At 30.6% G+C, this 24058-nt stretch overlaps 1 protein-coding gene across 1 annotated transcript in view; it reads right to left on the reverse strand.

The window, feature by feature from the left end:
• The window catches only part of LOC129749241 (MOXD1 homolog 2-like), a gene marked incomplete at its 5' end in the record, with an annotated part of 126920 nt that overhangs the window by 30544 nt on the left and 72318 nt on the right, over nt 1-24058 (reverse strand). Inside the window, one exon of the mRNA XM_055744178.1 lies at nt 11760-11945. Within this exon, the coding sequence (XP_055600153.1) occupies nt 11760-11945 (186 nt within the window). The remainder of the gene's footprint in view (nt 1-11759; nt 11946-24058) is intronic.

The raw sequence follows: 24058 nt of genomic DNA on the forward strand, positions 1-24058 counted from the left end.
TTACTTAAAGGATGTACGAATAAGATGTTGAATATTGCCCAATTTGTAGGGGAGAATGAGGATACTTGATCCCTGGGGATACTTGATTCCTTAGCTATATCTCGAAACTGGAATGTCTACAAAGATCAAATGTTCTAGAAAAATGTGCCAAAATGAGCAAAATAACAATGCTTGTTGTTAAAATATTTTTCACAAAATAATTGTTTGAGTAATTGAACTTTGTTTGAAAAATTTCACAAAATGTAACTTGAAGATTTTTTTTCATCACTTTAAAATGTTCCTTACATGGGAAAATTATGAAAAAAATATTTGTTCCAATGCATCAATCGTTCGAGCGTAAAATGAACTTCATAATGCCATATTTTCAAGGCAATGGAAAACTCTCAACTTTTTTTCAGAAAAAGTTTTCTAAAATGTTGATTATGGGTACAATTGATCCCCTAGAGTTGGGTACAATTGACCCCCCTTCCAAACGGCATATTCTTCTTCTGAATTGATCGTTATGATTGCTGATTACGAAATTACTAATATTTATCCAAAAACTAATATTTATCAAACAATTGTCTGGAGAAAAGAGCAAAAATAATTTATTTTCTCTCAATTATAAAAAATAGCGCCTTTAAGTATGCAATGTTATAAGTGTTGAGACAAAGTTATGGAATTTTCTTCTTATGTCTGCTATAAATTGTGAAATGAGAACAACATGACCAAAATAGTTAACATTTTATCTTGGGGTTTTGTTTGGATTAGGGCTTCCTGAATAAAGGATCAAATCTCCCCTAACTTCAGAAAAAAAGCAATTTTTTTGCTCCCACGAAAATGCTTCTAGTTCATCAACGGGTTCAAGTATCGTTCTAATTTTCGGAGCATAGAAACTTGAAGTTACAAGCTGTCAAAAAATGTCAAAGACGGCGAGTTGCTAATTTTTTCCAAAAAGATATGGTGAAAATAAGAAAAGGGGATCAGGTATCCCCACTCTCCCCTATAGTTTTTATCGCTCTAGACACAGTTTTGAAATATGTTTGAATATTTCTACCACTTTAATAGGTAAATACTGTTTTTTTTAGAGTTTTCTACGATCATCCTAGTATGTATGAGGAATGCATAACATAGTTATTGAGAAATATACCAACAAAAATGTTTGCTAGGTTTTGTACAAAATACTAAGTGATTCCTCTGCTGACCGTCAGAGTGGTTGTTAAAAATACTACAAATACCAGAATCTTAAACTTGGAATCTAGTATAACTTTATTTTTTTATGTCCGTCATGTCATTTGGTCAACTTTAAAGGGTTTCTTACCAAAGTTGAAATGCGTGTTACATTTTGAAACCTTTTATTTTAACAAAACTCAAATAATTATGTTTGTATGTGTATGCGTAAACAATACGACAAATATGATTTATCGAATGTCAACGTAAATAAATTTTCAAATTTATTGCTATAAGTTTCGTATAGAAATGACTTCATCTTTGCTATCTGACGGTCAATTCCAAAGGCAGAACATCAATTTAATATAATATTTGTTTTCTTTGTAATCTTTCTTTTGCCATAAGTATAAAACAGCAAATCGATATTGTTTATCAAAAATTGGAAAAACATCAAAATAATTCAAACTAAATTCAGTTAATTTTAAACTGACACATAGGTTAGAAAGTTTCTTATTTGAACGAAAACAAATAACAAATTCAAATGATGTTCTTACTATAAAGTTGATCTTTAGAGAGAAAAGATGACAGCAATTCTATAACAAACATATACCTAAAAATTTAGCTTCTATTATCTTCGAAAATACCTACCTTTCAAGCTTAACAACTTTTATCTCTCAGGTCGAATCCACAAACGGTTTACAACGAACTTTTTCGAAATTATGTTGACATTCAGTAAAGAATATTTGTCGAATTTTTTACGCATTCACACATTAGTAGGATCCAGAATTGTGATTTTTCGAGTTTTGTTAAAATGTGTCAAAATAAAACAAGCATTTCAACTTTGGTAAGATATCCATTAAAGTTGACGAAATGAGTTTAAAATTTGTAGGGATCTTTCGGACATGTTATTCAGGAATTTAAGATTCCAAGTTTTTGATTCTGATATACGATGTATTTATTAACAACCACTCTGGCAGACTGCAGGTGAATCACTTATTGCTATGTGCAAAAAATGCCTCGAATAAAAATTCAATCTTTAAATTCACGAGAATTGATGATTAGTTTGAACGAGAAATTTTCTGAAAAAACACGATGCAATCGTAAAATTGAGTTTAATATTTAAATTAATAAAATGAAATTAAATTTATTTTAAATGAACTTTTTCTTATTTAGCATCACTGGAATCATTCAATAGGTTGTAATAAAACCTTCAAAAAGAGTATTTTGTCAATTTTCTAAGACTTCTTACTTCGGAGATATTGCATTTTGTAAATTATGTCATTTTAAAATTCGTAAAAATGATGGAAGATCCAGGTCGATCCTGTAGGTGGGCTGGTCATTCTAAAAAAAAAAATCAGGATTTATATTTTGGGCTGATAGATTCAGCCTAGTTTGGCGAATATCAGATAAGACTTTTTGTTCACTGTGCATTCCCAACAAAACTACAGACTTATGATTAAAAATTTTAAAAATTAAAAAAAAGTTACTTAAAAATTGGAAAAAATCAATTAAATCCAGGAAAATTGAGCCTACCCCTTTTGCTGAATTCATAAACTTTCAAATGAAATATAATAACAAATTTATAAAGTTTAATTAATACAATAAAAATCAATTGAAAAGAGTCTTAACAGTTAATACAAAAAAACGTTCTTAATTTTATGAAAATGGAAACATTTAAAATTATGATTGATTTCTTTTATAGAATCAAACTTTTGACACAATCGGCTGAACGTTATATTAAAAAAAAAAGAACGGAAATAGAAAAATATTTTTTTAATTTGTCATATTTTTCTAAAGAATTCAGCAGTCTTCAACTAGTAATACCACTGAAAATAAAGAATTTAAATGATGTTGTATATTCTTAAAGGTACCAAATTTCAAAATTCTTATTATAAATAAAAAATATTCGTTTCACATGGCAACGAAAGTCACGATTTCGAATTTCAAAGCTGATTTTACATAAAGCTCTGAAGCCAAACATGCAAGTTGTTTTTCTTTTATATCAGCTCTTGATTTTTGGATACATTTTTTTAAAACATGTAAAAATTAACAAATAAAAATATATACACTTTTTTGTCATAACCGTAGAATTTTACAAAGTTTTGAAAAACAATGATTCTAGAGAAATTATCAGCTCCCCTCAAGACTAAGAGAGTTTTTAGTTCTGATAAAAAAGTTCAACAAGTTCTTTATTTTCTTTCACTTTTTTGGAAAATGTGTATTTTGAATAAATTTTACAGAAGTTTTAAACCGAATACAATCTTAGATATGTTGTAAAAGACTAAGTCTAAATGTTTGCAGTCTTTTACAACGTCTTTAATTAAATAAGATTTAAAGTATGAAATACTCAAAAACTGTTGAAGTGTTTTCTAAAATGTTTTACTTAAACGTACAATCATCCAAATTGTAATCAAACAAAAGTTTGGAGTGCTGGAAGCCAAACAGGGGAGATGAGGGCATAATGGCCACCTTAAGGAAAACGCTAATTTAACCATAAAGAACATCTGTAATATGTGAATTACCTCATTGTTTCGTGTTCAGACACTCAAATAGTCTATGGCCTAATAAAATGAAACTTGAAAAAGTAAATAAAACGTTTAAAAATGCATTTTAAAAATTTTTGCCAAAAGCTGAAAACCAGTCACTGTAGAGGCATAATGAGAAACCTCCTTAGGCAGAATGAGCACCATAAATGAAGGTTTTCAAAAAAAACTCTGTGATTGACTATGAAAAAACCTGACGTTCTAAGATTTTATCCGAAAATACTTTGATGGTTTTCTGTGATACTTTTCTGTGACACTTTTTCATTAATTTCATTAAAAAGTCATGTCAATTTGCGTCTTTTCTACATTTTACTTGAGAAAAAACAAAAAACATTACTAATATTATTATATTTTCCAATTCATACATAAAAATTCAAAATGTGTGACGACGTTAAATTTTGAAAAAACGTATGCAATTTTTAAATTTTGTGGAATCTGTGAATATTTTTAAAAATTCTATGTTCTGTGACAAACATTTTGTGATGAAAAATTGCTTAAAACTCTTTAAAATTATAGATTTATCTGTGATTTCGGCAACCTTGATTAACACGTTATTTGAGAAAAATATTTCATGTCCTACATGTAAACAGCGAATTTAATATTGTGTAAAAAACTTTTGTGCATTAACAAAAATATTTCAAATTTGTTTCAAAAATTTGAGACTCAAGAATATTTCCATCATTGTATACTTGACTAATTAAGTTAAAAAATATGGTGTGTAAACGGCAATTGAACTTAGATTCTGTCGATTAGGTTAAATAATAATTTAGAAGCAACTCAAGCAATCTTTCATCATATATACAACAGTCTTCACAATCATTGGTTGAACGTGCTCATAGAACGATTAATTGATCCGAATGAATTGAATTTTATTGTAACCTCAGGGCTTTTTAGTATTGCCTTATGTAAACTCTGAAAAATTGATGCTTATTTTGAGAAAAATTCCTGTTTGATTTTTTTGTGTTGTGTTGCTTATTTTGAGAAAAAAAACCTAATCATAAAGAGGAAAAAATTTGTTTTTTTACAGTGTTAGTTTGTGAGTTTTTTGAAAGTTTTCCTTGAAAAAAGCGGGTCATTTTGAGGAAAAAGCGGGACGGCGGGACATTCAACAAAAAAGCGGGACATGTCCCGCTTTTGCGGGAAGGATGGCAACCCTAGGTTAAATTGACTTAATTCTTTAAAAAAAAATACTTTATAGAAGAAACAACTCTTCATCTTTATTACAAACTAGCTGATCCCATACGAACTCCGTTTCGCTTTCAACTTGGAATATGTCATGAACAGTTTGTATGAAAGTTAATTGCCAAGCATTTTCCAGATTCATTGTTAAGTAATAATTGCAAAAATATTGGATGATCACCTCGTCTGTCGTCTGCTACTAAATATGAAATCAGGTATCAAAAACCACGTGTTTAAATTTCGACTAAATCATTGCATAACAACGCAATTGCCAAAAAGCTAAACCCCTATCGGGGGCTCTTATAAAAACTTTTATACCTGAAATCGATTGCCCTTCCCTCAAAACTCCCGTGTGCAAATTTTCAAAGCAATAAATTGTATAATAACGTCATTATTGCTAAAAACAGTAAAAAATTTATTTATATGGACGACCCCTTTCGTCGACCCCTGGCAAAATATTTGACATCTGAGATCGATCGTCCGTCCTTGAAAACTACCTATGGAAATTTTTATCCCAATCCGATGTATAATAACTTCGATATAACAAAAATATTGAAAGGTTCATATGGACGACCCCCTTTGCCGGCCCCTTACACTGAATTGAATACCTGAAATCCATTGCTCATCTCTCAAAAACCTCGATTACCAATTTTCGTCTGAATCCGATGTATAATAACGATAATATTGCATCAACAGTGAATAGTTAACATGGATGACCCCTTTGGCCGACCCCTGATTTTAGTTCGGATAAGTGAAATCAGTTATTTGTCCCTAATAACTCCTATGTGCAAATTTTCATCCCAATCCGATGTATAGAAACGACAATATCACTAAGATACTGAAAATTTAATATGGACGATCCCTTTTGCTGGCCCCTTACACTAAATTGGATGCCTCAAATCGATTGCACGTCACTCAAAACTATCGTGTACCAATTTTCATCTGAATACGATGTATAATAACGTAAATATCGCAAAAACAGCGAACAGTTAATATGGACGACCCCTTTGGCTGTCCCCTTACACAAAATTTGACACCTGAAATCGATTGTTAGTCTTTCAAAACACTCATGGGCAAATTTTCAACACAACCCGACGAAAAATAACGTCAATATCGTGAAAACAATATTTGTCTTGTATGGACGACCCCCTTCAGAAGGGGTCATCCAAAAATCTGAAAACATTTTTCATCCTTCCTGGTCCTAATGAGTATGCATGCCAAATTTCAGCTCTCTAGCTCTTAAGACGGCTGAGTCTATAGAGGACAAACAAACAAACAAACAAACAAACATACAGAAATTGCTTTTTATATGTATACTAGCAGACCCGGTAAACTTCGTCTTACCATGTTAAACTTGGCGTCTATTTCCATTTTTTTTTCACTGTTTGATTTAAAAAAAAGCATCAAATCTTGAGTTGTTAATCGTCTCGCTTTCTTGAACATGTCCTAGTTTTTTTTTTTTTAATATATCCATCTTTTCCGTTTGCTCGAATTGTCCCGCTTAATTATATCGGAATCAAATCTAGGAATTTTAACTCAAATCTACGGGTCTTTTCATAAATTATTAAAAAAATCTCTTCAATTAATTTTACATGCATCTTACCTGAATACTTTACATTTCTTTGATTCGGATGATTTGAATATTGCCGAATGGTATCAGATATCAGCTTCCCGTTGCAAATTCGATTTTTTCAGCACTCGTTACCATCAATCTTGGTAAACCTCATGCTAAAAAAAATCCACTCTTTATAACTTGTTCCATAAATAACATATGCTGATTATATCTATGTTTCATTTATTGTATATCATTTAGTTGATTTACTCCGCTTGCTCGAGTTCACTTTAAGGATTAAATCGAAATCAACAAAATTTTTCATTTATTGTAAATTCATTACATATGAAACTTTATGGAAGAAGAATTTTGAATATCGGGAAAACTTTTGGAGCGTTTGCCCAATTATCTGCCCAGCGCAGCACTTTTAGCTCCCGAGTAGCTTTGGATGGTATATTTTTTTAAACTGAAGATATAAAAACATTAGAGAAGATTTTTTACAAACCATTTTCAAGCAGCTTCACTTTCCTCACCTTTGGAAGCATTATAACCATATTTTCATCAAAATCATGTCAAAAAAAAAGTTCGCCCTTTTTTATTTGTTCGTGCAAAAAATGCAAATTGAATCAAGAAGACTTGATTTATTGGGTTATTGTTCAAAGGAGTTTAATTTGGTTTTGAAATGAAAAAATATATGTAGGTTTAAATTTTTTGTTATTCAGCCGAATTACAGCATTTTTATTTTCTTTTTTATCCTTGTCTGATTTAAAATTTTCCTAAACAGTGTTGAAGGTGATTTGCGATTCTATTTAAGATTATGTGATATTTTCAAGATTCAATAACATTTAATTGGAATGCAGGTGTAAACAAATTAAATACATAAAAAAGAACTAATCTTTTAAGGCTACGATGATTTCATGAGTTCACTCTTTTTTCTGGAAATTTTCATGTAAATTTACCTCGACATTTGAAAATTTTAAATATCCGCTTCAGATTTAACACTCGGGATACCCTATCTGACCTTTTTAGAGAATAATTGGTATATGTTTAATGGCTAAAAGGCGCGTTGCCACTTGTTCCACCGTGTGAAATGACAGGAGTTAATATTATTTTCAACACTTTTAGGTCATAATAAAAACTTATCAAAAAAAATTATTCTTCTGGAATATCAATTACAAAAAAAATTTCAGCAAAAAATCGGATCTAAAGTCTCTTCTATGTAGCCAAAATATGTTGAACAAAAACACACATTTATCTGAAGTACGTACTTGAATTATGTGTAAGCAAACAGGGAACCTGTAAACAGTTTTTTGGTGAACTATTTTTAAAAAACGTTAAGTTTATTTAGTCAGATTGTTCATTTGGGCCCAACCATTTATGAATTAAGAAATCATGTATACATTTTTTGTAAATGTTGAACGTTTGCACTTTTTGCATTCGGCTTTTAAATGAACATCAATCCTATATAATCCATTTTAAAGGACAGGCTCTTGTTCAGTTCATGTGTCTGTTCATTTGCAACGGATTTTGTGGTTGTTCTATACATTTAAAGGCGCTTGATACAACTTCTGTGAAGCTCATTTGTACATGTTCGGAAAATATTTCTAGCGTATTGGATTATAAACCAAATCTTTCCACTTTTCTTTTTTCAAAAGTCCGCAAGGAGTCATACCATTATTTCATATGCATCAGTACTAAATTCATATTATTCAGACAGATGATTCAGACAGACAGACAGATTCCTTCTTTAAATAACACGAATTATAGTTTAATTTTTTTTAAATCGTTTAAATGGTTTTGATTTGATCGGCAAAATATCAAAATGGATCAAATGTATGCGTCATTCATTACTATGTGCTGTACAAATGATCTAGAAATCAAGAAAAAAAAACACATCTAGGCTTCATATGGCCACCACATGCATTGAAATAATGCTTGGTTGAGAAATGCGCGCCCAAATATTCCCACTAAACAGTATGCTATGCCATAGTAACAAACCTCCTACGACGTTTGCTGGCGACGCCTCAACCATGGAGATGAAAAACAAACCACCCGCCCGGCGCCCAAAGGAAAGAAAATCTTGAAAAAATTGAAGGCCATGACTTTAATTTGATTCAATTTATTACAAATTCAATGATTACGGACAATTGATGCGACTTTTTGTTGTTTTTATTCGATATAAACCGATTCGCATGCCTACAGAATATTCTAAAAATAATTTCATTTGAATCGGTTGGGTCATTTCGGAGGAGTAGTACTACAAACACCGTTACAAGAGAATTTTATATAATAGATACTAGCAGACCCGGTAAACTTCGTCTTACCATGTTAAACTTGGCGTCTATTTCCATTTTTTTTTCACTGTTTGATTTAAAAAAAAGCATCAAATCTTGAGTTGTTAATCGTCTCGCTTTCTTGAACATGTCCTAGTTTTTTTTTTTTTTAATATATCCATCTTTTCCGTTTGCTCGAATTGTCCCGCTTAATTATATCGGAATCAAATCTAGGAATTTTAACTCAAATCTACGGGTCTTTTCATAAATTATTAAAAAAATCTCTTCAATTAATTTTACATGCATCTTACCTGAATACTTTACATTTCTTTGATTCGGATGATTTGAATATTGCCGAATGGTATCAGATATCAGCTTCCCGTTGCAAATTCGATTTTTTCAGCACTCGTTACCATCAATCTTGGTAAACCTCATGCTAAAAAAAATCCACTCTTTATAACTTGTTCCATAAATAACATATGCTGATTATATCTATGTTTCATTTATTGTATATCATTTAGTTGATTTACTCCGCTTGCTCGAGTTCACTTTAAGGATTAAATCGAAATCAACAAAATTTTTCATTTATTGTAAATTCATTACATATGAAACTTTATGGAAGAAGAATTTTGAATATCGGGAAAACTTTTGGAGCGTTTGCCCAATTATCTGCCCAGCGCAGCACTTTTAGCTCCCGAGTAGCTTTGGATGGTATATTTTTTTAAACTGAAGATATAAAAACATTAGAGAAGATTTTTTACAAACCATTTTCAAGCAGCTTCACTTTCCTCACCTTTGGAAGCATTATAACCATATTTTCATCAAAATCATGTCAAAAAAAAAGTTCGCCCTTTTTTATTTGTTCGTGCAAAAAATGCAAATTGAATCAAGAAGACTTGATTTATTGGGTTATTGTTCAAAGGAGTTTAATTTGGTTTTGAAATGAAAAAATATATGTAGGTTTAAATTTTTTGTTATTCAGCCGAATTACAGCATTTTTATTTTCTTTTTTATCCTTGTCTGATTTAAAATTTTCCTAAACAGTGTTGAAGGTGATTTGCGATTCTATTTAAGATTATGTGATATTTTCAAGATTCAATAACATTTAATTGGAATGCAGGTGTAAACAAATTAAATACATAAAAAAGAACTAATCTTTTAAGGCTACGATGATTTCATGAGTTCACTCTTTTTTCTGGAAATTTTCATGTAAATTTACCTCGACATTTGAAAATTTTAAATATCCGCTTCAGATTTAACACTCGGGATACCCTATCTGACCTTTTTAGAGAATAATTGGTATATGTTTAATGGCTAAAAGGCGCGTTGCCACTTGTTCCACCGTGTGAAATGACAGGAGTTAATATTATTTTCAACACTTTTAGGTCATAATAAAAACTTATCAAAAAAAATTATTCTTCTGGAATATCAATTACAAAAAAAATTTCAGCAAAAAATCGGATCTAAAGTCTCTTCTATGTAGCCAAAATATGTTGAACAAAAACACACATTTATCTGAAGTACGTACTTGAATTATGTGTAAGCAAACAGGGAACCTGTAAACAGTTTTTTGGTGAACTATTTTTAAAAAACGTTAAGTTTATTTAGTCAGATTGTTCATTTGGGCCCAACCATTTATGAATTAAGAAATCATGTATACATTTTTTGTAAATGTTGAACGTTTGCACTTTTTGCATTCGGCTTTTAAATGAACATCAATCCTATATAATCCATTTTAAAGGACAGGCTCTTGTTCAGTTCATGTGTCTGTTCATTTGCAACGGATTTTGTGGTTGTTCTATACATTTAAAGGCGCTTGATACAACTTCTGTGAAGCTCATTTGTACATGTTCGGAAAATATTTCTAGCGTATTGGATTATAAACCAAATCTTTCCACTTTTCTTTTTTCAAAAGTCCGCAAGGAGTCATACCATTATTTCATATGCATCAGTACTAAATTCATATTATTCAGACAGATGATTCAGACAGACAGACAGATTCCTTCTTTAAATAACACGAATTATAGTTTAATTTTTTTTAAATCGTTTAAATGGTTTTGATTTGATCGGCAAAATATCAAAATGGATCAAATGTATGCGTCATTCATTACTATGTGCTGTACAAATGATCTAGAAATCAAGAAAAAAAAACACATCTAGGCTTCATATGGCCACCACATGCATTGAAATAATGCTTGGTTGAGAAATGCGCGCCCAAATATTCCCACTAAACAGTATGCTATGCCATAGTAACAAACCTCCTACGACGTTTGCTGGCGACGCCTCAACCATGGAGATGAAAAACAAACCACCCGCCCGGCGCCCAAAGGAAAGAAAATCTTGAAAAAATTGAAGGCCATGACTTTAATTTGATTCAATTTATTACAAATTCAATGATTACGGACAATTGATGCGACTTTTTGTTGTTTTTATTCGATATAAACCGATTCGCATGCCTACAGAATATTCTAAAAATAATTTCATTTGAATCGGTTGGGTCATTTCGGAGGAGTAGTACTACAAACACCGTTACAAGAGAATTTTATATAATAGATAGATAAATTCAAGTTAGAAATAACTGTACACCCATGTAACATTCATCGCTCAACGTTTAATGTATGTTCCTTTCAACGCAATTCCATCATTCATGATTTCGATTTTGTTTTGATTCAATCATTTGCCGACATCTTTCAAAGACATGAGCTCCCAGCAATCGTCATCTACGACAAGGGAGAGAAAACAGAAGAGTTGAGGATAAAATTTACGAACGACAAGGGTATCCAGCATTTTACGATATTTTGTTTGAAAATCATAAATTATTTTTATTGAGCTTGAGCGCCCTTATCTTTGGCTGCGCTCGCTGGGTCAAACAAATCAGTATCCGTTTTTTTATGGGATTTGTCATTTATCCCATTCTGATAGAACATCGACTTTGACGCCTGATAATAAAAAGTGGCAATCGATTTTGAGTGCTAGATTTTAACGAGTCTATGATCTTTTCAAGGACACACATGGGATTATTTTTAGGCCCTTTTTTTAATTTATATTTAAAAAAAAATTTACCTCAGATCCACGCGTCCACGCAGCCACAATGGAGTTGCAAGTCAGAATCGATTTGTCCGCCTGATAGCAGGGTCGTCCATTTTCCCGGGACATTATTTCTAGTTCCGGTGACGATCCCTGACACTCGTGCAGGATGATGTGATTCAGGTACGGTATACTAGATGATGAATCGAATACCGGCTCGTACTGTAAAAAATACGAAAGAGAAAAAATTAGTACATATTAAAGAAATATTGAAAAAATATTGACTATAATATTCAATTGATTAAACAAAAGGAAAAAATCATCGCAAATTAAATAACATCATGCGCCTCGCTTTTGGCATCTGATTGATTCGTTTGCTGGCTTCGTTGGCTTCGTTCCGTTTGATCAATTCGAATCACCGCCGAGAGAACAAACTGAATCAACTGGCAACAAATTGCACATTTCTCTACTTTTCGACGGACGATCGATGCACGTAACGATTGTATTTGTATCTGGACAATTTTTTCGCAATTGAAATAATTCTGCAACTTGCCGGGTCCGAAGCTCTCGAAGCCACAGAAGTAACAACAAACGAGCTACATTGGAAGCAAAAACAAAAAAAAGGGACAACCACACCACAACCCGTTTAAAAGTTTAAATCCGATGGAAATCGGCACATTCATTGGGGTAGGTCTCGGCGTTACGAAGCCGTTCAACCATAAAACAAGGCTCTTCCAAACACCCGCACACCCGCTATTTCCCCACCCACAGCCGACCGTTTTTACTCCGTCTCATTCAAATGGTTCAGACACTTCGATTGAAATGGGTGAGTGAATGGAAAAACGAAGGGAAAATTAAACGGGGTGGCGCACAGAGTGAAAAATCGCAGATGGAAAATCCCTTTTTGAACCGTGTCGCCATCGTTCTCTCGTTGCTATCGTTTTCATTTAATTACATTTTATTTACATTCTCGTGATTTCGCAATTAAAAATATTTAACAGCAAAAACAAACGGGACAAACGAATGCGAGACGTAACGAAAAAGGCATTTGGGGCTCTTGGAGCCAATGGGGTATATGTATGTAAGTGCATAAAAGTTTATTTCGAGAAAATACGCTTTCCAGTTGTTGTGTTTGGCCGTTTTGTGTTGGTAATTTTCTTCCAAACGTAAAAGTATGTGAAAAATCTAAAAATCTGAAAAAAACTACAAATAAAGATTAAAATACAAATGATTGTTTGGCATCATTAACGCAAAATCTAATCTGTCAGCGTCATTTTTGTTTCTTCTGTGGAATCAAGCCTTTTAAGGTTTCAGTGTTAATTTATAAATTCTCTAAAGGCAATATTCCACTGAAAAACTTTTTCCAAGACCGTAACTTCGTATCTTATTAGACAAAAAAGTTAAAAGGTATTGAATTTTGGCACGTTTGATAGCATTGAAAAACAATAAACTCAATTGACATCACTGCTGGGTGCCTAGCATTACATGACTAATTTTGATGCAATGCGTCGTTTGGCACCATCAGTGATGTCAATTGAGTTTATTGTTTTTCAATGCCAAAAGATATGCCCCCATTACAAACCTAATAACATTTTTACGAAGTTACAGTTTTCGACAAAGTTGTTCAGTGGAAAATCACCAAAATCATTAAAATCATTAGTAGGCTCGGTTCCACAGAAGAAGCAAAACTCATGTTGACTTTTTCAGTAAAAAATATTCAATTTTTCCAAACCAGCTCAAAAGTTCAAATAAACTCATGTAAACGTTACTCAAAAATTGTAGAAAAAAAATGGATGAGTCCTGAATCCAATCGAAAGTTTTAAGACCTCAGAGTTTGGGAAATTAAAAAAAGACCCCAAAAATGAGATATTTCATTGTCAAGAGGCACGAATTTGAGACTGGGAAGCCTTTTGGTCCGTCAAACGCAATTGACTGTACCTCAAATGGGTTGCTCTGCGTTTGCCGGTCACTCATTCACCCAGTCACTAAAAGAATTTTGAAGTTAAGCATTCACCAATCGTATTCGAACGACCGAAAAAAAAAGAAATTCATCAAAAGTGTTCACCATTTTGATTAAAATTCTTAGAAACAACAAAAGATCAAAGATTCATCTGGCGTCTTAAGTCGAGCATTATTTGAAAATGTTTAAATCCAAGCATCATTCAATAAATAGGAAAATGATCGATTATTTCTCAGATTAGTAAATTTAATATTATTTTAATAAAATTCAACAGATTTGAGAAAAATATAAAAACAACAAAATTTACAAAAATGACAAATTGAATAAATTGACCAAATTGGCCAAAAAAATGTTTAAGTCGACAAATCGTCGCAAATGACAAAAATGACAAAACTAACAAAAATGACAAAAATGACAAAAATGACAAAAATGACAAAAATGACAAAAATGACAAAAATGACAAAAATGACAAAAATGACAAAAATGACAAAAATGACAAAAATGACAAAAATGACAAAAATGACAAAAATGACAAAAATGACAAAAATGACAAAAATGACAAAAATGACAAAAATGACAAAAATGACAAAAATGACAAAAATGACAAAAATGACAAAAATGACAAAAATGACAAAAATGACAAAAATGACAAAAATGACAAAAATGACAAAAATGACAAAAATGACAAAAATGACAAAAATGACAAAAATGACAAAAATGACAAAAATGACAAAAATGACAAAAATGACAAAAATGACAAAAATGACAAAAATGACAAAAATGACAAAAATGACAAAAATGACAAACATGACAAAAATGACAAAAATGACAAAAATGACAAAAATGACAAAAATGACAAAAATGACAAAAATGACAAAAATGACAAAAATGACAAAAATGACAAAAATGACAAAAATGACAAAAATGACAAAAATGACAAAAATGACAAAAATGACAAAAATGACAAAAATGACAAAAATGACAAAAATGACAAAAATGACAAAAATGACAAAAATGACAAAAATGACAAAAATGACAAAAATGACAAAAATGACAAAAATGACAAAAATGACAAAAATGACAAAAATGACAAAAATGACAAAAATGACAAAAATGACAAAAATGACAAAAATGACAAAAATGACAAAAATGACAAAAATGACAAAAATGACAAAAATGACAAAAATGACAAAAATGACAAAAATGACAAAAATGACAAAAATGACAAAAATGACAAAAATGACAAAAATGACAAAAATGACAAAAATGACAAAAATGACAAAAATGACAAAAATGACAAAAATGACAAAAATGACAAAAATGACAAAAATGACAAAAATGACAAAAATGACAAAAATGACAAAAATGACAAAAATGACAAAAATGACAAAAATGACAAAAATGACAAAAATGACAAAAATGACAAAAATGACAAAAATGACAAAAATGACAAAAATGACAAAAATGACAAAAATGACAAAAATGACAAAAATGACAAAAATGACAAAAATGACAAAAATGACAAAAATGACAAAAATGACAAAAATGACAAAAATGACAAAAATGACAAGAATGACAAAAATGACAAAAATGACAAAAATGACAAAAATGACAAAAATGACAAAAATGACAAAAATGACAAAAATGACAAAAATGACAAAAATGACAAAAATGACAAAAATGACAAAAATGACAAAAATGACAAAAATGACAAAAATGACAAAAATGACAAAAATGACAAAAATGACAAAAATGACAAAAATGACAAAAATGACAAAAATGACAAAAATGACAAAAATGACAAAAATGACAAAAATGACAAAAATGACAAAAATGACAAAAATGACAAAAATGACAAAAATGACAAAAATGACAAAAACGACTAAAATGACAAAAAAGACAAAAATGACAAAAATGACAAAATTGACAAAAATCACAAAAATGACAAAAATGACAAAAATGAAATGACAAAAATGACAAAAATGACAAAAATGACAAAAATGACAAAAATGACAAAAATGACAAAAATGACAAAAATGACAAAAATGACAAAAATGACAAAAATGACAAAAATGACAAAAATGACAAAAATGACAAAAATGACAAAAATGACAAAAATGACAAAAATGACAAAAATGACAAAAATGACAAAAATGACAAAAATGACAAAAATGACAAAAATGACAAAAATGACAAAAATGACAAAAATGACAAAAATGACAAAAATGACAAAAATGACAAAAATGGCAAAAATGACAAAAATGACAAAAATGACAAAAATGACAAAAATGACAAAAATGACAAAAATGACAAAAATGACAAAAATGACAAAAATGACAAAAATGACAAAAATGACAAAAATGACAAAAATGACAAAAATGACAAAAATGACAAAAATGACAAAAATGACAAAAATGACAAAAATGACAAAAATGACAAAAATGACAAAAATGACAAAAATGACAAAAATGACAAAAATGACAAAAATGACAAAAATGACAAAAATGACAAAAATGACAAAAATGACAAAAATGACAAAAATGACAAAAATGACAAAAATGACGAAAATGACAAAAATGACAAAAATGACAAAAATGACAAAAATGACAAAAATGACAAAAATGACAAAAATGACAAAAATGACAAAAATGACAAAAATGACAAAAATGACAAAAATGACAAAAATGACAAAAATGACAAAAATGACAAAAATGACAAAAATGACAAAAATGACAAAAATGACAAAAATGACAAAAATGACAAAAATGACAAAAATGACAAAAATGACAAAAATGACAAAAATGACAAAAATGACAAAAATGACAAAAATGACAAAAATGACAAAAATGACAAAAATGACAAAAATGACAAAAATGACAAAAATGACAAAAATGACAAAAATGACAAAAATGACAAAAATGACAAAAATGACAAAAATGACAAAAATGACAAAAATGACAAAAATGACAAAAATGACAAAAATGACAAAAATGACAAAAATGACAAAAATGACAAAAATGACAAAAATGACAAAAATGACAAAAATGACAAAAATGACAAAAATGACAAAAATGACAAAAATGACAAAAATGACAAAAATGACAAAAATGACAAAAATGACAAAAATTACAAAAATGACAAAATGACAAAAATGACAAAAATGACAAAAATGACAAAAATGACAAAAATGACAAAAATGACAAAAATGACAAAAATGACAAAAATGACAAAAATGACAAAAATGACAAAAATGACAAAAATGACAAAAATGACAAAAATGACAAAAATGACAAAAATGACAAAAATGACAAAAATGACAAAAATGACAAAAATGACAAAAATGACAAAAATGACAAAAATGACAAAAATGACAAAAATGACAAAAATGACAAAAATGACAAAAATGACAAAAATGACAAAAATGACAAAAATGACAAAAATGACAAAAATGACAAAAATGACAAAAATGACAAAAATGACAAAAATGACAAAAATGACAAAAATGACAAAAATGACAAAAATGACAAAAATGACAAAAATGACAAAAATGACAAAAATGACAAAAATGACAAAAATGACAAAAATGACAAAAATGACAAAAATGACAAAAATGACAAAAATGACAAAAATGACAAAAATGACAAAAATGACAAAAATGACAAAAATGACAAAAATGACAAAAATGACAAAAATGACAAAAATGACAAAAATGACAAAAATGACAAAAATGACAAAAATGACAAAAATGACAAAAATGACAAAAATGACAAAAATGACAAAAATGACAAAAATCACAAAAATGACAAAAATGACAAAAATGACAAAAATGACAAAAATGACAAAAATGACAAAAATGACAAAAATGATAGAAATGACAAAAATTACAAAAATGACAAAAATGACAAAAATGACAAAAATGACAAAAATGACAAAAATGACAAAAATGACAAAAATGACAAAAATGACAAAAATGACAAAAATGACAAAAATGACAAAAATGACAAAAATGACAAAAATGACAAAAATGACAAAAATGACAAAAATGACAAAAATGACAAAAATGACAAAAATGACAAAAATGACAAAAATGACAAAAATGACAAAAATGACAAAAATGACAAAAATGACAAAAATGACAAAAATGACAAAAATGACAAAAATGACAAAAATGACAAAAATGACAAAAATGACAAAAATGACAAAAATGACAAAAATGACAAAAATGACAAAAATGACAAAAATGACAAAAATGACAAAAATGACAAAAATGACAAAAATGACAAAAATGACAAAAATGACAAAAATGACAAAAATGACAAAAATGACAAAAATGACAAAAATGACAAAAATGACAAAAATGACAAAAATGACAAAAATGACAAAAATGACAAAAATGACAAAAATGACAAAAATGACAAAAATGACAAAAATGACAAAAATGACAAAAATGACAAAAATGACAAAAATGACAAAAATGACAAAAATGACAAAAATGACAAAAATGACAAAAATGACAAAAATGACAAAAATGACAAAAAATGACAAAAATGACAAAAATGACAAAAATGACAAAAATGACAAAAATGACAAAAATGACAAAAATGACAAAAATGACAAAAATGACAAAAATGACAAAAATGACAAAAATGACAAAAATGACAAAAATGACAAAAATGACAAAAATGACAAAAATGACAAAAATGACAAAAATGACAAAAATGACAAAAATGACAAAAATGACAAAAATGACAAAAATGACAAAAATGACAAAAATGACAAAAATGACAAAAATGACAAAAATGACAAAAATGACAAAAATGACAAAAATGACAAAAATGACAAAAATGACAAAAATGACAAAAATGGCAAAAATTACAAAAATTACTTTATTTAAAAATAAAACAAATTACAAAAATTACAAAACTAACAAGGATCACAAAAATTGATTTTAAATACAATAATTACAAAATTAACAAGAACTATATAAAAAATCACTTTATGATTTTGATTTTTGCAGCTGTATCGTTGCTGTCGATTTCGTCAATTTTGTTGATTTTTGTTGTCAAATAAGTTTTTTCTGCTGGCTTCAATGCTATATTTTTAGTAAGTTGTGTCATTTTTTTTTTTCAATTTTCATTAACTTTGTTGGATTAATTATTTTAATGTTTTTTTGCCATTTTAGCTTGCTAATTTTTTTTTTCATTTTTGTTTTTTTTTGTCAATTTTATCATTTTTTTAAATTTGGTCAATTCTCTCATTTCTGTCATTTTTTCGATTTCGTCAGTTTTGTCATTGATGGTTATTTTGTAATTTAATTTTATTTAATCTTTCATTTTTATGTTCTACGTTTTTGTCAATTTTGTAAATTTTTTGAATGTTTGTCAGTTTTGCTGCTTTTGCCAATTTTTGTTGTTGTTGTTGTTGTTGTTGTTGTTGTTGTTGTTGTTGTTGTTGTTGTTGTTGTTGTTGTTGTTGTTGTTGTTGTTGTTGTTGTTGTTGTTGTTGTTGTTGTTGTTGTTGTTGTTGTTGTTGTTGTTGTTGTTGTTGTTGTTGTTGTTGTTGTTGTTGTTGTTGTTGTTGTTGTTGTTGTTGTTGTTGTTGTTGTTGTTGTTGTTGTTGTTGTTGTTGTTGTTGTTGTTGTTGTTGTTGTTGTTGTTGTTGTTGTTGTTGTTGTTGTTGTTGTTGTTGTTGTTGTTGTTGTTGTTGTTGTTGTTGTTGTTGTTGTTGTTGTTGTTGTTGTTGTTGTTGTTGTTGTTGTTGTTGTTGTTGTTGTTGTTGTTGTTGTTGTTGTTGTTGTTGTTGTTGTTGTTGTTGTTGTTGTTGTTGTTGTTGTTGTTGTTGTTGTTGTTGTTGTTGTTGTTGTTGTTGTTGTTGTTGTTGTTGTTGTTGTTGTTGTTGTTGTTGTTGTTGTTGTTGTTGTTGTTGTTGTTGTTGTTGTTGTTGTTGTTGTTGTTGTTGTTGTTGTTGTTGTTGTTGTTGTTGTTGTTGTTGTTGTTGTTGTTGTTGTTGTTGTTGTTGTTGTTGTTGTTGTTGTTGTTGTTGTTGTTGTTGTTGTTGTTGTTGTTGTTGTTGTTGTTGTTGTTGTTGTTGTTGTTGTTGTTGTTGTTGTTGTTGTTGTTGTTGTTGTTGTTGTTGTTGTTGTTGTTGTTGTTGTTGTTGTTTTAGATTTTCTCGAATCTGTCTAGTTTAACAACAAATCATGCATTTTACAAAAATGCTTAAATTGAAATAAATTAATTAAATTGACAAAATATTTAATAATCACTTATTTGTCAAAAGTTGAAAAATTGAAATCTTAACTTAATTGACAAAAATCTTTGAAACAGATATTTTTGGATTAGTTTTTGAAGTCAATGATTTTCTTAATATTTATTTTTAAAATAATATATACTTAAACTCCAAAAAGAGTTCTTTGAGATTATATTTATTTCCTAAAATTTCAAAGAAACAGGACATTTAAGGATCCAGTTATTGAAAAATCTTATTAAAGATATTTATATGAAAATATTTCAAATAAGCTAAGTTTAGCCAAATAAAAGATTTTTTTATGAAAATGTTTATAATCTTCAAATCCTTTATCCTATACAAAATTTAGAATTTTTCTTATTTTCAAATTATCTTGAATTTGATGCGTTGAAAATTTTTAATCATTATTTGAAAATTCAGAATCAATAAAACTATCATTTCTTAATGATTTTGTATAATATGTAGGGAAGATAAAGGCATAATGACCACCTTAAGAAGGATGCTAATTGAACCATCAAAAACAGGTTTGTGTTCAGAAACTAAAAAAGTCTATTCCCTTACGGGTTTAAACTTGTTAAAGTAGAATTAAACTTTTAAAACCGGATTTTAATTTTTTTTTGCTACAAGCTGAAAATTAGTCACTGTAGGGGCATAATGAGAACCCCTTCTAAAGCAGTAAAAGCACCATTATTCGGGGCACAATGAGCATTTTCTGCCGTGAAATCAAGCAGCGAATTCAACTCGATGAAGTCAACGGAATTATTGAGCTACAGCTCAACAATTTGGCCTATTGGTTGGGTGTCGAAGAGGTTAACAATGGGCACGAGTTTGATTCCTGATTCATGATCGATACATTTTGCAGTAAACGGTGAGTCGTAGATCCATTAAACAAAGCAATAACAGAAAAATGTATGTCTGTTTGTAGAAAACAAACAATTCACACACACTCATATATGATGTTTCTGGTGCTTTGTTTGCAGATTAGGCTACTATCCGTATGATGCAACAATTAAAATAATCGATTATGGATGGTAAATGAAAAAAAAACACCTAGATCAGAAGTCGAACTCGAGTCTTTTGATTACATTACAACACCTTACCAACAGGCTAAATTGTCAGATTTAAACAAGTCAAGCTGTGGCTCTATGATTCAGTTGACTTCATGAAGTTGCTCATCGTGCCCCGCTCTATACGCCCCGAGTCAACAAGGTCAAGTAAAAAAGCGTTTTAAAATTTATTAAAGTGAGAAATCAAAAATATAATGATGGTGAAAATTGAGGAACAATGTGAACATCATGTTGCAGTGCGTATCCTATAGAGTAAGATGATTCAACGTTCATAAGAGTTGATTTTCCGGTGCCCAAAAATTATAAAATTTTCGTCACTTGACAATCTTGTTGTTTTTTTTTAAATATTTCTGTAAAGATGATAAGGCGATTTCTTTTGTGCTGAAAAATCAATCATTCAGTAATTATAAATCTCTTCCTTATGGAAACTTACATATATGAGAAAATTCGTACTGTCGTGGAAAAGAGAAGTGGCTTATATGCCTCGAGTGTTCGCAATTTCCCATTTCCTCTATCCAACAAGAAAGAAAAAAATCCGCTGTCAATAGTTATCAATCGGGTTTCATTCAAACGTTTATAAATTTTGTGCAACTAAAATTTGGCTATGAAAAATTAAAGGGGTTAAACACATTGCATAAAATTTTCGAGTAAAAGACAACAAGCCCTTATCCACCAGCAAATGAGCAAACGCTGTGAGGCAGCTGCGATTCATTACTGCGGCCTACAATCCTTGGATCTTTTGCTTTCCAATAACACCAAAACAGAAACATGTCCGGTCTGGTCCGAGCCAGATTGAACACACCCAAACCCTCTAATGGGTTTTACCGAATTCCGAGATTGGCTCGACCACCAACTTTGGCATCCGGGTTCAATCTAAGCCATTTCTATGGTAAACGGACAACTCCAGAAAGGATTTCGAAAGGAACCTGAAAACGTAACGGCAACGACCACGACAAGGGTTTCTTCCGTTTCGATCTGTGGGTAAACTACTACCTACTTTGTGTGTGTTTCTTACTTTCGTACACAGACACTTCTCGGAACAATTTCATTGATGCTGCTGCATCTAATGAAATCGATAAAATTTGCACATCCTGACAGTGTGAGGCAGGTTATAAGATCTGGGTTGAAACTGATGTTGAAAGTGTATGAATTATCATGTTTGTGAAAAAAAAAATGGTGTGTTATATTTTTTGTTTTTTTTTTATATTATTGAAATTTATCATTTCAACTTTATATTCCTAAAATTTATTTGAATACGTCCTTGTCCAACTGTCCATGTATTGAATCCTCAAAACACTGATAACACACTACGTTGACATCCCCAGTATGTATGTGCACTTCCAACAACGGAAAGTTGCCATGCCACCCCTCTTTGGAACCTTAGCTAGTTTTGTTGACAATGTTCGTTCATGCTTTTGACCCAACAACAGCAGCCAGACTACACGACGTTCATCAAGTCTCAATATCCATCCGCACCCGGCATTCAGGAAGTTTCAATCCGTCTTGCTCCTGGTCAGAATACCGGGCGGGGGTCAAGGGAAAACATTTTCATTGGCCCAATAATTTGTGTCCATTGCGGACGGAATTCGGGCCGGATCTTCCTTCCTCTACGTCCAGAATCAGGGTGATGCGTACAGGATTTATATTGACCCAGCTGTTGTTAGTTTGTTCTTGTAGGTATGTACGTATATGGAGATAGGTCTTCTAAACAGGAACCGGAAGACAGCACGTATTCCGGTTGGATGATAATTGCCAAGAAGCAGTGCATTGTCCTATAGGCTTTATTGGGAATGCTTGGGGAAATTCCGCTTCAAAACGGCTTTCACTCGATAGCCCAACAACGGAAGCGTAAGAACATGTGGGAGTTTCCTCGTCTTTAGTACGGAATCGAGCAGTCCAACAACGAGGGAGAGTTGACAGATTCTATCAAATCCTTGTTCCCCGGCAAGTTTGTCCGGGTACCGCAAAATCCTTCGAAAAAGGTTACGTGACATCTAAATTGGATCCTCAGTTACATGTAATTGTGCTAATTGGATTAAGACGAGCCGATTCTCCGATGACCAATGTGTGTTCTACAATTGGTTTTACGTTCTTTCTCCGGTGTGTGTGGTTTTGCTCCTAATGATGATGACGATGCTCTTACTGGTGATGGTTTCCTCAGATTGAGGTTTTTACTGCCTGGTCCTGTGGGAAAAACTCCTTCCAGGCCTAAGCGTCTGTCTGATTCCTGTCCTGCACGAAGTATCTGTCGTTTGTCAAATATAATCAAACCGAAATGGCAGAACTAATTGAGCTTCTGTAATCTTGTTGCAGTGTTACAACTTCATTTTGGTTTAAATGGTGCTCTTTGCATTGGATTTTTAACGTCCTGCCTGGATTGGAATAATACATATAAATACAATACACATAAAAAATGGAAAATAGATTTATGTATTTTGTTAAGTAAAATTTTATCGTCTTTATAAAATGTTGTTTTACTTTTCAATGTTTGGCATCTCATTTTTCATCATAATTTCATTCCTACTGTCACTCTCACACTCAATCTTATTCTTGTTATATTATTTTATTTTTGTTATATTGAACAAAAATTTTTTGAATATTGTTTTTTTTATATATTTTTTTGCGTAAATTTATTTATTAAACCACTTTCTTTCTTCAAGACCATCTCACGGTTTCACATCATTTTTTGACAGCTAAAGTTTTCGAGCAGCCGAACTTTCTAAATAATCATCTTTTTTATATAGAAAAAAAAATCAAACCGACAAGGCTGATGGGTTCGGGATAATAAACTACCCTAATAAACTGGCCCCAAACAGTAGCAGGGAGCTTCATAAAAAAGGACAACCTATGGGCAGAATCGAGTTCATCTATCGGAGCGATTTCAGGACACGGCACCTACTACGTACATACCCTTCTATGATGCAGTTCACGTGTCAGATCTACCCATAAAATGACAGAATGTATGGAGCCTAGACGGTGACAGTTGGATGAAAGGAACCGGGAAAGGCTGACATTGGAAAGAGAGGGAATGTCTATGTTATTTAGTTGTCGTAACATCTAGG

The sequence above is a fragment of the Uranotaenia lowii genome, chromosome 2 (genome assembly GCF_029784155.1).
Source record: "Uranotaenia lowii strain MFRU-FL chromosome 2, ASM2978415v1, whole genome shotgun sequence".
Taxonomy (NCBI): Eukaryota; Metazoa; Arthropoda; class Insecta; order Diptera; family Culicidae; genus Uranotaenia; species Uranotaenia lowii.